Source organism: Petromyzon marinus, chromosome 37 (genome assembly GCF_048934315.1).
Source record: "Petromyzon marinus isolate PM22_M1 ecotype Great Lakes invasive population chromosome 37, UKy_Petmar_22M1.pri1.0, whole genome shotgun sequence".
NCBI classification, from domain to species: Eukaryota; Metazoa; Chordata; class Hyperoartia; order Petromyzontiformes; family Petromyzontidae; genus Petromyzon; species Petromyzon marinus.
The window spans coordinates 15,912,552-15,927,558 of NC_133703.1; the positions used below are offsets into that span (position 1 = coordinate 15,912,552).

The following is a 15,007-nucleotide window of genomic DNA, read 5'->3' on the forward strand; positions in this document are numbered from 1 at the left end:
TGAGAAATGTTTGACCATACTTTGTCACGCCGGTTTGGTGAAGGAGGGAGGGGGTAGCGCAGGACGGTAATGAATTTCGTTTGTCCTGCACTCTACTGCCCACAACGCCTACTGCACCTACTGTGTTTTGTGCACGGTTGTGGCCCACGGTCGCCCATCTGGGCACTACCCCTGGCTCAGATCTGCCATGAGACTGGCCACCTTCTGGGCGACTTTGGTCAGGCACGAACATCAGTCTTCAGTTTATAAAAAAAAATCTTTTTTTATTTTTAACCATATTGAGTATTATTTACTGCTTTATTTTTCTCTGTTGCTCTAAGGATAACAAAACGTCATGTTGCATGATAAAGCCAAAGTGCCGGCAGCTCAATTTATCTGCGGTGTTTGTGCAAAGTATATATTTTTTTATAATTCGAATAAATTAATCATAGCTGTACATGTTGCAAGGCAGTATCTTCACAGTTAAAACAAAAATAGATATGAAATCATCAATTTTAATCGAGTAACGTGTTCCAAATTGGCTTTCACACACGTTCGAAAACACGCACCAATTCACCACTTAAAACGCATATTAGCACACTCATGGGCATTGCGTGGTGTAATTTATCGGTCAAATAAAAAAAACACAGATAATCTCAACCTGCTGGAATAACAAACACGGGAACTGTATTTACCAACAGCCCACAGCTGCTGCGTCCATTAGCGGGGAGCTGGAAAGGTAAAATTGCTGCTATCGATGGTACAGATGACATTTCATATCCACTGCTTCTCCTATCTTGCCACCATCAGCACTTGCGTGCACGCACGGTCAATTTACAGCGAGGAGTCGCTGCTGCAGTTCGGCCGGGCAAGGGGACACCTGCCAGAAAATTGTAATTTAGCGCACGGTATGTATTTTACACACTAAACAAAGACAAAGATCCCCCGTATAGCCTCAACAGTTTTTGGGGCAAGTGCTGTTAGCGAGCACCTATGATGGCCGGAACGGTACACGTGGGGGGGGGGGGGGGGTGGCCAGCACCACGCCCGGCCGCCTTTGTCTCCCTAGTGGCGATGCTTTTACGCACCGCACTAGGTACTCATTTGAGGTCGACTCGACCTAGGGGAGGCCCAGGACCGGCTCAAATAATCGTCACTGGGTGTTGGCCTTCAGCGGGAATCGAACTCGTAGCGCTACACCACCGCTCCCATCCACTACGCGCGCGCGCGCGAGCGAGCGAGCAGCCGCGGGGAATGGTTGGGCTAAACAACGAATTGCTTGCATTAGAAGCTGGCGCCACATCGCTGCTTTGGCACGTACGTTCGCCGCGGTGCTACAGTGGGGCTCCTGGCAAACGGGGGGGGGGGGGGTGGGGTCAGAGGTGATGCTAAACAAGCTCGATTTGTTTTTTTTTATTGAAACGTCACGGTGGAACCTTCGTCACCGAAGTCACTGAGCAACAACGGCAGCACCAAAAAATCCTCGCACCTTTAAAATCTCAAAACAAATACGCGACAGCTCTCAGACTCCAATAAAACGCACACCAGCGCCCGATGCGACGTGGCCCGAATGTCTGCGTCTCTTTTTAATCCAATTACCCCGAACATCTGTGCGCGACGCGGCCTTAATTGCGTGCGGTTGTTTTATTTTTTAATTGCATCGATTTGTGCGTATTTTTCTTTTGGGTCCCATTATTTAGTGTTTAGCGAGACGCAGCGATCTCATTTCGGAATGGGATTCCAGTAAAGTTGGCAATTTAAGGAAGGAGTCCATTGGGGAATGGTCGCCCGCTTGAAACCCACCGGCAAAGATGTTCTTTATCTCACAGTAGCTGATCTCGTCAAGGAGCATAAAGCAGCATCACGCGAACTCCGGTTTATCGTCGCAGCAGTGGCTTTTGGCTGGCCATTGAACAAAGACTGGCTATCGAACAAAGGCGCTTTCAGATGCGCTTCTGCGGCCGTCTGGAACGCTCTTCCTTCCGACATTAGGAAGCCACTGCAGAAATGCACTTTTACATCATTTAGATCGAAAGCTCATTTCTTTAGAACTCCTTTTTTTGTCTTTAGCTTGTCGTCCTTCCACCACCTCCGATTAGCCTGTCGTCCTTCCACCACCTCCGATTAGCGCGGTCGGCTACACACGGCGCGAAAGAAGTCCAGCATGCGCGCGTGCATACGAAGCAGCCAGCCGATGACACCAAACTGTGCGTCAGCGTTCAAATACACCGCTAGCGTGCGACGCCCCGTAACATTGGATGCGGTGCCCTATTTCGAGAAGCACCTAAGATTAGCGGAAGCCCCTCTATCTATGCAACGATAACGCCTCCGCTCAGCACACGTGCAAATGGCAACCATGAAAAATGAATGATTGGTGATCTCGCGACGAAAGCAAAGGGGGGTGCGCGTGTCGGCACGTTGCTCGCTCGCTCCACCGTGCGTGCCTTCCTCCTTATTCCTCGCTGGGAACGCTTGGCTCGGTGGGTGATGTCAAGTAGGGAGATAGATGTGCGCGGGCATTTCTTTTATTTGGCTTTTTAAATGAAATAAAAAGTCGCGTTGAAAGTGTACAGGCGAGCGCACGTGAGCACTCATCTGCACCTTTGCCTGTACAACGATGCCACGGACGGAGGGAATTGTTGCATCACTTGAAATGCAGCATATTCAAGTGCCATCGTGAGCAATGTGTCTGTCCGGCTCGAGCTTGACATTGGAACATTGTTGTAAAAAAGTAATGGGTCGCACATGCTGTATTATCGCATTTTATTGCAAATTGTACTATAGAACATTACGACCCTCTTTTTTCTCAACAGGTGATTGACTATTGTGGAAGCTATGGCCGCATATCTCACCGACGAAGAGTTATTTAATGTGGATATTGATTGAACGAGCGCACCGAGATTGGGCGGGGGTCACGTAGGAGGCACCGACGTTGAAATTCCGTCTCCTCTAGAACTCCTCCCTCGTCATTTTAACGGGTCACCTTAAAAGTGGACCGCCACGTCGAACACTCCAAACCGTTGCCCACATCGCCAATGCGTGTTCATCCGGCGTGTCCGCGATCGCCCAGCCATGCGCGTGCGGGTGACCTCCTCGGTGACCTTGGGCAGTGCTCGTAGCCCTCCGCTGACCTTAGCCAGTGGACGGCCATCGACAATACGCGACGCCGAGTGTATGGTGCCGCAGCTGCGGTGTGGGGTTGTCACGAAGACACCTCCCCAATGGTTAGCTGTACCGGAGACCTTCACCTGTGTCTGGAACCTGTCCCCCCCCCCCGCCCCCCACCCAACCACCAAGGCCGACGTACGGCATGGCAGGTTGAAGCTAGGTAGACACCGCTGTCGGATGCGCGATAAGGAATTGGTTTGGAAGACGTGTTGCGAGCCAGATAATTAATCAGGTGTCGATACAATTAAGCCAAATAGCGTTTTCGCGCTCAAGCGAGCATGACGGTACCGTTTTAGGCCAATGCTCAATGCTGTGGGTAGCCCCGTGCCGGCAAGTGGAAAATCTACTGGACATCTGTGAAAAAAAAGGAGCTTTGTAGCTCATCTGATTCCTCCAGTATAAATACCGATTCTGATACAGTTGCCATGACGGGACAACGACTGCCGACTTCACCAAAGTAAAAGCAGCCGCCCAAAACTGACGTCCTGACAAAATGCCAAGCACACATGGCTTTTGTGAATCAGTCCCCATTGTGAGCGCTCGAGGCAGCGACACGTTCGCATTGGACAGAAGCAACATTCGCCAAATGCGTGAATCATGTCCTGGTGCCTCGAAAATCCACAGGAAGGCAGGTGAAGGCGCAGCCCTGCAATTGCTTGCTCACGCCACTGCTGGCGGAAGGATCTCAACCAGAAGAAGTTCTGGGGAGCACCCTTAGGGTGGTGATTCGGTTACACCCCACCACACGCGACCCGATGAACCTTAGAACCGGTAAACCTTAGGATGCCACGGTGGCGAGATGTTAACTACCTCGCCTGGTATACAGGAGGTAGTGGGTTCGATCCCAACCCTGACGATGCCTGTGTATTTGGAGTTTGCGTGTCTCTCTCTCTCTCTCCACCGTGGTCGCGTGGATTTTTCTCCGGGTTCTCCAGTTTTTTTTTTTTAGAATCAACATCACGCGTGTAGAGGATTTTGCTGCTTAGGCATTTCCACACGATTATTAAAGCCACTTCGTTGAGCTATCATGTGTGGTGCCAGGCCGCTTCTGCAACAAAAAAAAGAGCTCAGTGGGCCTTACCTGGTAAAATAAAAATAGAATAGAAACAGAATTCCGTTGCGTGTATAACTGTTGCAACCACTGTGGCAGCCCCAAACCAACTGAAGATATATTTGGTAAAGTTTATACATGCGGAAAATTTAAATCAAACGTGGTTTCACCCCCCCCCCCATTCCTGCACCCTGTTAAAACATTCCACAAAGCAACCGGCCGGTTTGGATTACATAGTGGGGGGCTGGTGGGGAGGGGGGGGGCTACATTGGGGAACGCGTTTAAGTAAACACCGTCATCCTTCCGCTCCTCACAAACCCCCACCACGAGACTCCCCCCCCCCCCATGCCCTACGGTAATTGTAGGATCATGGTTTTCTTTTAGATTCCAGGCGAGCTTCCGGCACCAAACGTGGTGGTGGCAACTCCACGCGACGCGGTTGCTGCGTGCTGACGATTTACACGGTGCCGAAAAACCTCTCTCTCTTTCTCTCTCTCTCTCTTCGTCCCTTCCGCGAGCCGAGTCGCTAGGAGGGCGATCGCTTTGTCCGCGTTTACAAGGGATGAGGGGTCCATAATAGAGGTTTTTGTTGGGTTTTAGATCGCGTAAATATATAAAATGTGTCGTCAAAACCCGCCACCACCCGACACAGCCAACTAGTAAAGGGTTGGCACGTAAACAGAACGTGGCCAATTCGTCGCTAGCGCAGCAACACCCGGTGTGTTGGAAAGCCAAGCCACAACATTTACAATCCGAGTACGACGTTTCGCCAGTAATTGCAACCAGCTTCATCAGGCGTCAGCCAGATTTGTGGAGAAGTCCACCTGATTCGTTCCTTAGGGGTCATCCACTTAGTACGTACGCATGGAGGGGGGAGGGGGGGTTAACCCAAATGCGTACACTTGCGTAGGGGGGGTCTACTGACAATGTACGTTCGCATAGGAAACGGGTGGGGGGGGTGAAGCCTCGATAATAATTTGTCTACGTTGGCCTTCAAATGAGTTAGATAGCCCGGCGGTGGACTATCTGTTTGCTTAAACACGTGAATATTATTCATCCTTGATCGTTTCTGCGTAGATTAAATATCGGCCGTTCTATAGGATTTGGGGGAGGGGGGCGGTGCGTCAGGCTGTACGTACGCCGGTGGGGGAGGGGGGTAAAAAGTACGCGTGCGTACAGGGAGGGGTCAAGTTTTGACAGATTTTTGCATTCCTACTCAATGGATGGCCCCTTACATAGAGGGCTAGATGTGGTGACCACGCTTCTGCGCTCTTGCGAAAAGTGGTGGTGGGGGGGGGGATTACTGAGTCAACGTACATTATGCATGCGCATCATGCGTTCGGATGAGGGGTTGTTGTTGTTGTTCTGTTGTTGTTGTTGCCGTCTCTCCTGCACCACTACGAAGAGTAAACCACACAGGCGATGCTCCACGTCCAATGCTCGGCTCAACGCACGCCATACGCGAGACATCACGCAGCGGACGCTTACGATACCGTGACTCCGTTCCGTACGTCTGCGGGTAGTTGGTAGCGCTGTGCTACGAACCCGGTGACCCGAGTTCGATTCCTCCGCTCGCAGCCGAGATCAGTGACGATTATCTGAACCGGTCATGGGCCTCCCCTTAGGTCGACTCAGCCTCAAATGAGTAGCCGGTACGGTGCGTAGTGAACATCGCTACTCGGGGGGGGGGACAAAGGCGGCCGGGCGTGGTGCTGGCCACCCACCCTCTTGTGCGCCAGTGTCGCCCTTAATAGGTGCTCGCTAACAACACTTGCCCCAACATTCTGTTCAGGCTATACGGGGAAGAGGGGGGGGGGAATCTTTATCTCTATACGTTAGTCAGTACACTGCGGGCAGTGTGACGGCTTTATTGACCATACTTCACCCCACGCTGGCGGCAGGCGCAGAGGACAATGGATTTTGCTGAGCTGCCCTCTCCTGCCGACGATGCCCACTACACCTGCTCTATGCGCATTGGTGGAGCGTCGCCCCCAATCTGAGCGACTATCCAGGCTCAACCCCGCTTAGCATCCGAGCCCGTTGGGCGTTTTTGGTCGTGGGTGCTTCGTTGCATATCGTCGTCTTCTTCTTCTTACGCGCACGGCTGATTCAGATGCAGAGCAACATACTGAAATTTCACATTCAAAGCCAAACGAGCGCGTCTCGTACGATGGCCAGCAAACAACGTGCGTTCTATCATCAGCGGTGGCTGTGTTTGTGTCCAGCTTCTGACATAAGTCGAGAGTGCGTTTACAAAAAGAAAGACCATTTGCCCGCCCCACCCCCCCCCCCCCCCCGATCAGGATGGATTTATTCAATCAACGTTCAATCCGGTTGCATCACAGCAGACGCGAGCTCGATCCCGGGCAAGCGTCTCTTGTTGATATCAACAACCGACAATTGACCACGTACAGCATGCGGTTTCCAATTTAACAACAACAAAAGAAATAGCGCAAAGATTTAATTCGAGTAAGTGTCGGCGTTCAAATCATCCTTAGCAAGCAATCTCAGGTGCCACTAAGATCATTGCCCCCTAGCTCACGGTAAAATTCACTTTACGCGCGATAGAGCGATGCTCGGACTGAACAGCGATAGTTTTTTTTTGTGTCGCATTAACAAGCCTGGCCCCGTAATAGGAACGTGGAATTACCACCATTGCTCCCAGTTGCTGTCGACGGGGGATGGGGGGCAGGGATGAGCGCCACCCCCACGCCCGCGTTGACAGGGACACTTATTACGTTTGACGGGCAATTCAAGTGCGGAGCGGTGGGGCAGTGATTAGCGCGCCAAGCTATAAACCCCACGCCGACCTTGGTTCGATTCCCAGCCAAGGCTAACGTCAAATCCAACGGCTTGCGGTATCTGAGCCGGCCCTGTTACCTCCCACTCCCTTCACCAACACGTACTGCCCTGCTTGGTGAAATGTGATCAATGAACCCGACGGAATACTTCTCACCCAGGTATGTGTTGACAAAGAGCAGAATATTATGATTTAATTTTAGTCTTATACAAAACATTATACTCGCTCACTACCCGGCTACACAGCGCGCACGGATGGTGCGCACACAACACAGCACACACATGGATCACCACCACCATCATCGTCACCATAAAAAAACTGCACTGTTAACAAAGCGCGATCGAGAGAGACAGAGAGAGAAAGAGAGACGCACATGGGGAGGGAGAACTCACCTCGTCCACAGTGAGCGGCATGCAGATCCGGTATTCTTTCACCAACATGTTTAAAGTCCTCTTGACACCAACGTGTAGCAGATGATGGTGACACGGCGGTTGGAGAATCCCTAAGACCACGCAGCCCTTTGTGCACTCGGCTGTGCGCCTATGCTATACCCCTATGCTATGCGTGGGCTAACCAGGCACACACACAACAGCCACACTCTCTTCCCTTACAAGCACAATCCTCCTCTACGCTGTCAGACGAACCCTCCTCGGTGAGCTTCTTTTTGTTCAAACAAAGAATAATGCTGATTGAGGCAAGCGAACGAGGTCGAATTCATGCCGCACTCATCACCACCATCCTTGTCAGACTGATCATCATCATCACCAAGCCACCGGTGACGCGAGCTGTTGGTGGGCTGATGAGAGCCCGCGATGGCATTGGTGGTGGGGGGGGGGGAGAGGGTTTGTTTGGGTTACGGAGTCACAGTGAGGAGTAACCGCACGCGTCAATCGGCGTACGTGGCGAAGACCGCCGCTTATGCTGCCCGCTTTACCGATGATGTTTCTGTTGCTTTAAATCTGAGACGTGGCGAGCAATTGAACCGCCTCTCCGACCACCCCAGGCTGCAGGGAATGGTTCTTTCTATCAATTAATCCGGCGCCGGGCGTATTGCGCGCCTAAGTAGCGCGGTGCGTGCACTGTATGCGCACCGCACCACACGACACCGCACGTGGACACCGGGACGCGTCTCCCTCCCTACGGCCGAGCCGAGAAGAAGTCGCTTCAAACTATTTCGGCATAGCTGAGCGGAAATAACGCGTGCAACCAAACGACACGAAACGGAGCCCCACTGGAATCACCACTGTCACTACCAGCTACGACTACGCGCGCTGCGCTCGGCTCAAGGAGCTGCTAAGACTTCGCATCGTGAAAACATTCGAGCCCTGCAGACTTCCTCGTTAAACCAACCCACATACGGGTCCCCTTTTAGCCACTGCACTGGACCGGCTTGCTTTAAATCGGCACTTTTTTTGGCTGTTGTTGTTGCTGCACACGAAGTTGCGGCGCAGACTCGTGTGGAAACAGAAGACAGAGGAGAGGAGACGAGGCGTGATGTGCGCAGAGCGACGGAGGAGGAAGAGAATGAGGAGGAGGGGGGGAGAGAAACGCAAGTTGCTCCGCCTGCCCTGCCCGTGTCCGGCCTCTCTTCCCCCACCGCTCTCTCTCTCTCGCTCTCTCTCTCGCTCTCTCTCTTATTCTCTCAATGCGTGAGCACGGAACGCCACTACAAAGGCACCGCCCCCCTTCCATTGTCCTCTGTGACGTCACGCGAGACGAGGCACCCCTGCCCCCCACCACCACCACCACACACACAAACGCGTGTCCGCCGGAGGGCGCCATGGTGCGTGACACTGCAAGCCAGTGGCTCGGGGGAGTCGATAGGTCAGGGCCCCAGCGTGAGGGATCGGCGGGAGGGATCCGTGGCAGGGATCGGTAGAAGCGCGGTAATTTTTCAGAGATCAGCCCCGGACAGCTCCGACTGAAATCAAGCCCTCTCTTTTTTTTAAACGATCAGAGGAAACAAGAAGATGATCGGTGTAGTTGGCACTTTGCTTCGTTCATCATTTCGTTTTTTTATGTTTTGCTTTATGTAACTGCCCCCCCCCCCTCCTACCTTTTAAATGAAAGATTTCACAATAGATTTCACGCTCTGCTCTCCTTACCCCTTTCTCTCTCTCTACCCCCTCTCTCCCTACTCCATGTCTATGTTCCCCCTATATTTTCTATGTAATATTTGTAACTCCCCCTCACCATAATCTGTAGCACGCGATACATCAGACGTCTCTTGCAAGAGGTCTGTCCGGCGTGGAAGAGGAGGCCAAACACCCCCACTTTAGAAGGGGCTTTCTCTTGAACTCCCCATAGTGGAGGCCTCTCCTTCCAAAAGCAGTGGCGTGAGTAAGGAAACTGCAAGGCTGCACCTTGTTTGCTTAATAGGCAACTCTAATCCGGACGCTTGCACTGTTGCAAACGACCTCGTATAAATATCAGAAATCCAAAAGTTGATGGGCTGGTAATCAGACATAGAGCTGCGTTCTGGAAAGCGGCGAGTCGCTCAAATGCGGTGAATAAAAAAAACCGTGGACATTTTGATTCATAGAAGTTGCGGGATTCCTCCTGAATGGGAAGGGAGTGGCAGGGCTGGGGCGTCACCGCCCTCATTGATGGATATTGAAGAGCAGTCCGCAATGAGAATGCTGCGGTTACTAGAGACCATGCATCACGTGATCCCACACTGCCCCGTGCACCACCGATTCACGGATCACGTGTTCCCACACTGCCCCCTGCACCACCGATTCACGGATCACGTGATCTCACACTGCCTCCTGCACCACTGATTCACAGATCACGTGATCCCACACTGCCCCCTGCACCACCGATTCACAGACCATAGATCACGTGATCTCACACTGCACCTCCTCCACCACCGTATCGAAGACCATGGATCACGTGATCCCACACACTGCCCCCCGGCACCGTCAATTCGTTGGCAGTATCACCGGCATCCGCTAAACCTCCACAACGGATACTGCATGGCTTAGTAACAATAACATACGCGAAGAAAATGTAGCAAATGTCACCTTGCCATACGAAAGTAAGAAGTGCTGGGTGCGAGCCGGTATAGGGGATCTGCCGCCCCCATCTGGAAGATCTGGGACGGTGGCACCCATATACTATAGCCCCCCCCCCCCCCCAAACAATAACAATGTCATATTCTTTGGGTCTTTCGGTAAAGTCACGTAGATAGGTTAAAATTAATAAAAAAAATAAAATATACAAAAAACTACGACGATTCGATCACAACACAAGTGATCGTCCCGATGACGTCCTGATGACGATCGCTTGTGTTGTGATCGAAACGTCGTAGTTTTTTTGAATATTTTATTTTTATTAATTTGAACCTATCTACGTGACTTTACCGAAAGACTCAAACAATATGAATTCCTGCTGTCACAAAAGCTTTAAGTCAAGAAATAACAATGTCAATTTACATAAAAGTCCGTGTTGGAGATTTGGAGATGAGAGGGTGAAGTAGAAAAGGGGGTAGGTATGAGGCAATTGGTCTTATTTTAATAGGAAAACATTTATCAATGTCATAGTTCCTACATTTATTTTGCAAACTTCAAGACAACAACAAAATCGAACGGCAATACAATCGTAGTGTACAGATTCAGTCGATTACGGCAACTCTAAGTCTAGACTCTATAGCCGGTGGGTCTTCATTGACATGCAAAGCAAACGGGTTTTTTACATATATGCCTCACGTAGCAATCACATTTTTTTTTTACGAAACAATCTTCGCAATTATTCTTTGGGTCTTTCGGTAAAGTCACGTCGATAGGTTCAAAGAAAAGAACAAAATAACAAACAAACAACTACGACGTTTCGATCGCAACGCAAAGAATATTAATTCCCGCAGCCACGAAAGCTTCAAGTCAAGATTTAATCTTCGCAATGATTTACTTAAATTCGGCAATTTGTTTATCCAAGCCTGCGAATTGGACCTGCACGTTGGGCTACGTTGACGAGCGGCGTCTTTCTGCGCCTGCCGATTGCCGAGCAATGAATGCGTGCCCTGTAGGCAATCATTAATTACTTTCCATCACACCCACGTAGAAGCCTCATCCATTGTTTAGATGGCCGGCCGTGTTTTTTTTTTCTTAAACCAGAGCACGCCTTCATATCGGCAGTGACACACCGAGCCCGCAATAATTAAACGAATTAAATTGCTATTACTCTTTGGTTCTATTCGGTAAAGTCCCGTAAAAGTATTTTTATTTTTTTGTTGCTTTATACTTTTACGTGACTTTACCGAATAGAACCAAAGAGCATGGATCCTTGCAGCCACGAAAGCTTCAAATCTAGAATTAAATTGCTATTATTTACAGCCTTGGTAAATCCACTGCTGGATGAAGGCTTCCTCACGCAGTGTCCATGTCATGGCTATTATTTGACCCCAATGCGTGTTGGTGATGGGGTTGTACAAGGCCCGTGTTCGGATACAACGTGGCAGGGGAGTCGAACTCACTGCACCACCACTCCACCAACATGTTGGATTAATTTGATACTAAATATTGTATTGATATCTCAGCTGCATGTCAGAATCTTCATCTTAAACTGGAGGAATCCGATGAGTTATGAAGCTATTTTCTTTGTCCCGGATGTCTTGTCGTGAATGGTAAAACTGGTAGGACACTGAGCAAAAAAAAAAACAAACCGACTGTGCCACCAGCTCCCGTCTGAAACCTGCAATTGTCAAGTGCAGCAATTATACCCGGCAGCTGTCATACAGAGTTTTACCATCTCAAGAGACGTGTAAGTGCGGGATTCTGCGAAAGAGTTTGGGCCCTGAAAGAAACGAAGGCTAATAACGCCTTCGAGGAAGCATAATCTCGATTCACCAGTGCCCATCTCGACTACAATACACGCTGTAATTAATCTCGTTATCCGTGGGCTATTAGTCAGTGGAAAGAGAGAGAGAGAGGGGTACAAGAAGGCAAAGTGACGGAGCAGAATGTCTGCTCTGCCGGCTGTTTCAAAGGGAGTCCCGTTGGGGTCTCGATTCTCGAGAGAGTCGTCTGGGAGCCATTATCCCACATATTCCACAGGAAAAAGAGAGTAATACTAATTAAGCGTTACTACCTCTGAATTGCAATTATAATTGGCCAGTGGATTTCCATTAGGAAGGATGATATAGAAACCAAGATGATAAAATACAAATAAATGTGGAGGTACAGGTGCAGCCCTTGCAATTGCTTGCTCATGCTAGTGCCGGAGTAATTGCCTCCACTAGAGTTGGAGCTCTGGACAGGGAGCTCTAGCGAGGGAGCTCTGGATTGGGAGCTCTGGATTTGGAGCTCTGCATAGTGAGCTAAGGAGAGGGAGCTCTGAAGTGAGAGCTGTAGCGAGGGAGCTCTGGAGAGGGAATTCTGGAGTGGGAGCTCGAGTAACGGAGTCCCCGTTATTTACCCCTCCACACGCGACCCGCTAATGGACTCACTGTGGGTGTACCCACCTATACTGATGGGCGGACGGGGACTAGGTGGATTTAGGACATATTCCCGATTTCCTCAAAACTGTTGTGCCGGGAGTTTGAACCGGTGACCTTTTGGTTGCAAATATGAGGGATACATTTTGATCCTGGGTGCGAGTCGGTTTTTATTCTTTTTTTTTTAAGGTTTTCCATTATATATACTTTATCCATCCCTTTCTCCAAACAACAGATATTGGAAATATAACTGGTACTTGTTTGGGGAGGAAAAAAATGGGAAATGCAAAGCCCAGAAATGGGGTTAGGGTGGAATTATGCGATTTTCTTTCTCACATTCTCGAATTCACAAGAAATAATCTATATGCAAAATGTCACCCCTTATCCAGAGTGGTGAATTCACTGTCGCGTTTTCCCATGTCGTGGTGGAGAAGGTCGTGGTGGTCCGTATGGGGGGGGGGGGGGAGGAAAGCCTCCTGGTGTCTGCTTCACTTAAAAATATCACACCCAATATTGATCTTTAAAAAAAAACCTGTATCATGTTTCATAACATAAAATTCTACCAAACGAGGTTCAACAAAAGTAAAAAAATATTTTTCACACATAAACGTTTGCCAACAAGTAAAGTTACCGTGTCAAGCCAGATTAGCAAGTCAAGTTATTTGTTTACTTTCCCAGGTGAGAACTCAAATAGACCACAATTAGTCTCATTGGCAAGGATTCAGGTGGCATCTAATCGGGGGGGGGGGGGGGGGGGGGGGGCGCGACCAGACGGTTTGTGCTCGCCTTTCGAGGTGGCGAAAATAGACGCGGAACCAAACCCCCCTGAGCGATCGGAGACTCGCTCGCTCAGTTGGGAGTGCCCACGTCTCAGCCTCGTGCTGCTCACGGGATCACCATCGCCTGTCCCAGGAGGCTTGTTTGGGGGGGGGGGGTAGGGGGGGTAGGGGGGGTAGGGGGGGCGATGGACCACAGCGACACCTGAATAAAAATTCGAAACGGCGGTCCAATTAATTGGCTTAGACACTGCTACCTGGGATGAAGTGCCTGATCTCGTCTGATATTAATAAGCTCCCTCCACAGATTTTCTATGGGATTAAGGTCTGGAGACTGGCTAGGCCACTCCAGGACCTTAATGTGCTTCTTCTTGAGCCACTCCTTTGTTGCCTTGGCCGTGTGTTTTGGGTCATTGTCATTCTGGAATACTCATCCACGACTCATTTTCAATACCCTGGCTGAGGGAAGGAGGTTCTCACCCAAGATTTGATGGTACATGGTCCCGTCCATCGTCCCTTTGATGCGGTGAAGTTGTCCTGTCCCCTTAGCAGAAAAACACCCCCAAAGCATAATGTTTCCACCTCCATGTTTGACGGTGGGGATGGTGTTCTTGGGGTCATAGGCAGCATTCCTCCTCCTCCAAACACGGCGAGTTGAGTTGATGCCAAAGAGCTACATTTTGGTCTCAACTGACCACAACACTTTCACCCAGTTGTCCTCTGAATCATTCAGATGTTCATTGGCAAACTTCAGAAGGGCATGTATATGTGCTTTCTTGAGCAGGGGGACCTTGCAGGCGCTGCAGGATTTCAGTCCTTCACGTCGTAATGTGTTAACAATTGTTTTCTTGGTGACTATGGTCCCAGCCGCCTTGAGATCATTGACAAGATCCTCCCATGTAGTTCTTGGCTGATTCCTCACCGTTCTCATGATCATTGCAACTCCACGAGGTGAGATCTTGCATGAAGCCCCAGACCGAGGGAGATTGACAGTTCTTTTGTGTTTCTTCCATTTGCGAATAATCGCACCAACTGTTGTCACCTTCTCACCAAGCTGCTTGGCAATGGTCTTGTAGCCCATTCCAGCGTTGTGTAGGTCTACAATCTTGTCCCTGACATCCTTGGAGAGCTCTTTGGTCTTGGCCATGGTGGAGAGTTTGGAATCTGATTGATTGCTTCTGTGGACAGGTGTCTTTTATACAGGTAACGAGCTGAGATTAGGAGCACACTCTTCAAGGGAGTGCTCCTAATCTCAGCTTGTTACCTGTATAAAAGACATCTGGGAGCCAGAAATCATTCCGATTGAGAGGGGCTCAAATACTTATTTCCCTCATTAAAATGCAAATCAATTTATAACATTATTGACATGCGTTTTCTGGATTCTGCTGTTATTCCGTCTCTCACTGTCCAAATAAACCTACCATTAAAACATATTGTTACACTTTGTGAGGTTTTCACAAGAGGTTACATTTATGCAGTTGGCGTTACGTAACTACATGGAGACGGCAAAAGAATTAACTGTGGCAGTACGGAAGGGCAATTATGAGCTGTGCATCACAGCGGATGTAACTGGGATTATGGGATCAATGCCCAAGGTATCTCGTGAAATTTGCCAGATTTACTCTGAATGAACCCTGCAAGGAGATGGACAACACGCGGGGTTGAACAAAGGTCTCTCTGCTGATGGCCCACAGGTAGCACAGTGGTACGCGCAGCAGGTAGCACCCGCTCCAGCAAACTCCGCAACCAGAACTCTCCTCCTCCTCTTTCTTTCACTCCCTCCCCTCCATCCCCTTTTCCTC

At 49.9% G+C, this 15,007-nt stretch overlaps 1 protein-coding gene across 4 annotated transcripts in view; it reads right to left on the reverse strand.

The window, feature by feature from the left end:
* Nucleotides 1-8,624, reverse strand: part of LOC116949695 (cytoplasmic phosphatidylinositol transfer protein 1-like) — a 189,222-nt gene extending 180,598 nt beyond the window's left edge. For 2 of the 4 annotated variants that reach the window (XM_032967284.2, XM_032967283.2), the window contains exon 1: nucleotides 7,391-8,622. In XM_032967284.2, the coding sequence (XP_032823175.1) occupies nucleotides 7,391-7,438 (48 nt within the window). In that variant the 5' untranslated portion in view covers nucleotides 7,439-8,622. Of the gene's footprint in view, nucleotides 1-7,390 lie in introns of all 4 variants that reach the window. The other 2 variants (XM_032967281.2, XM_032967282.2) reach the window with 2 other exon arrangements.
* Nucleotides 8,625-15,007: the final 6,383 nt, after the last annotated feature.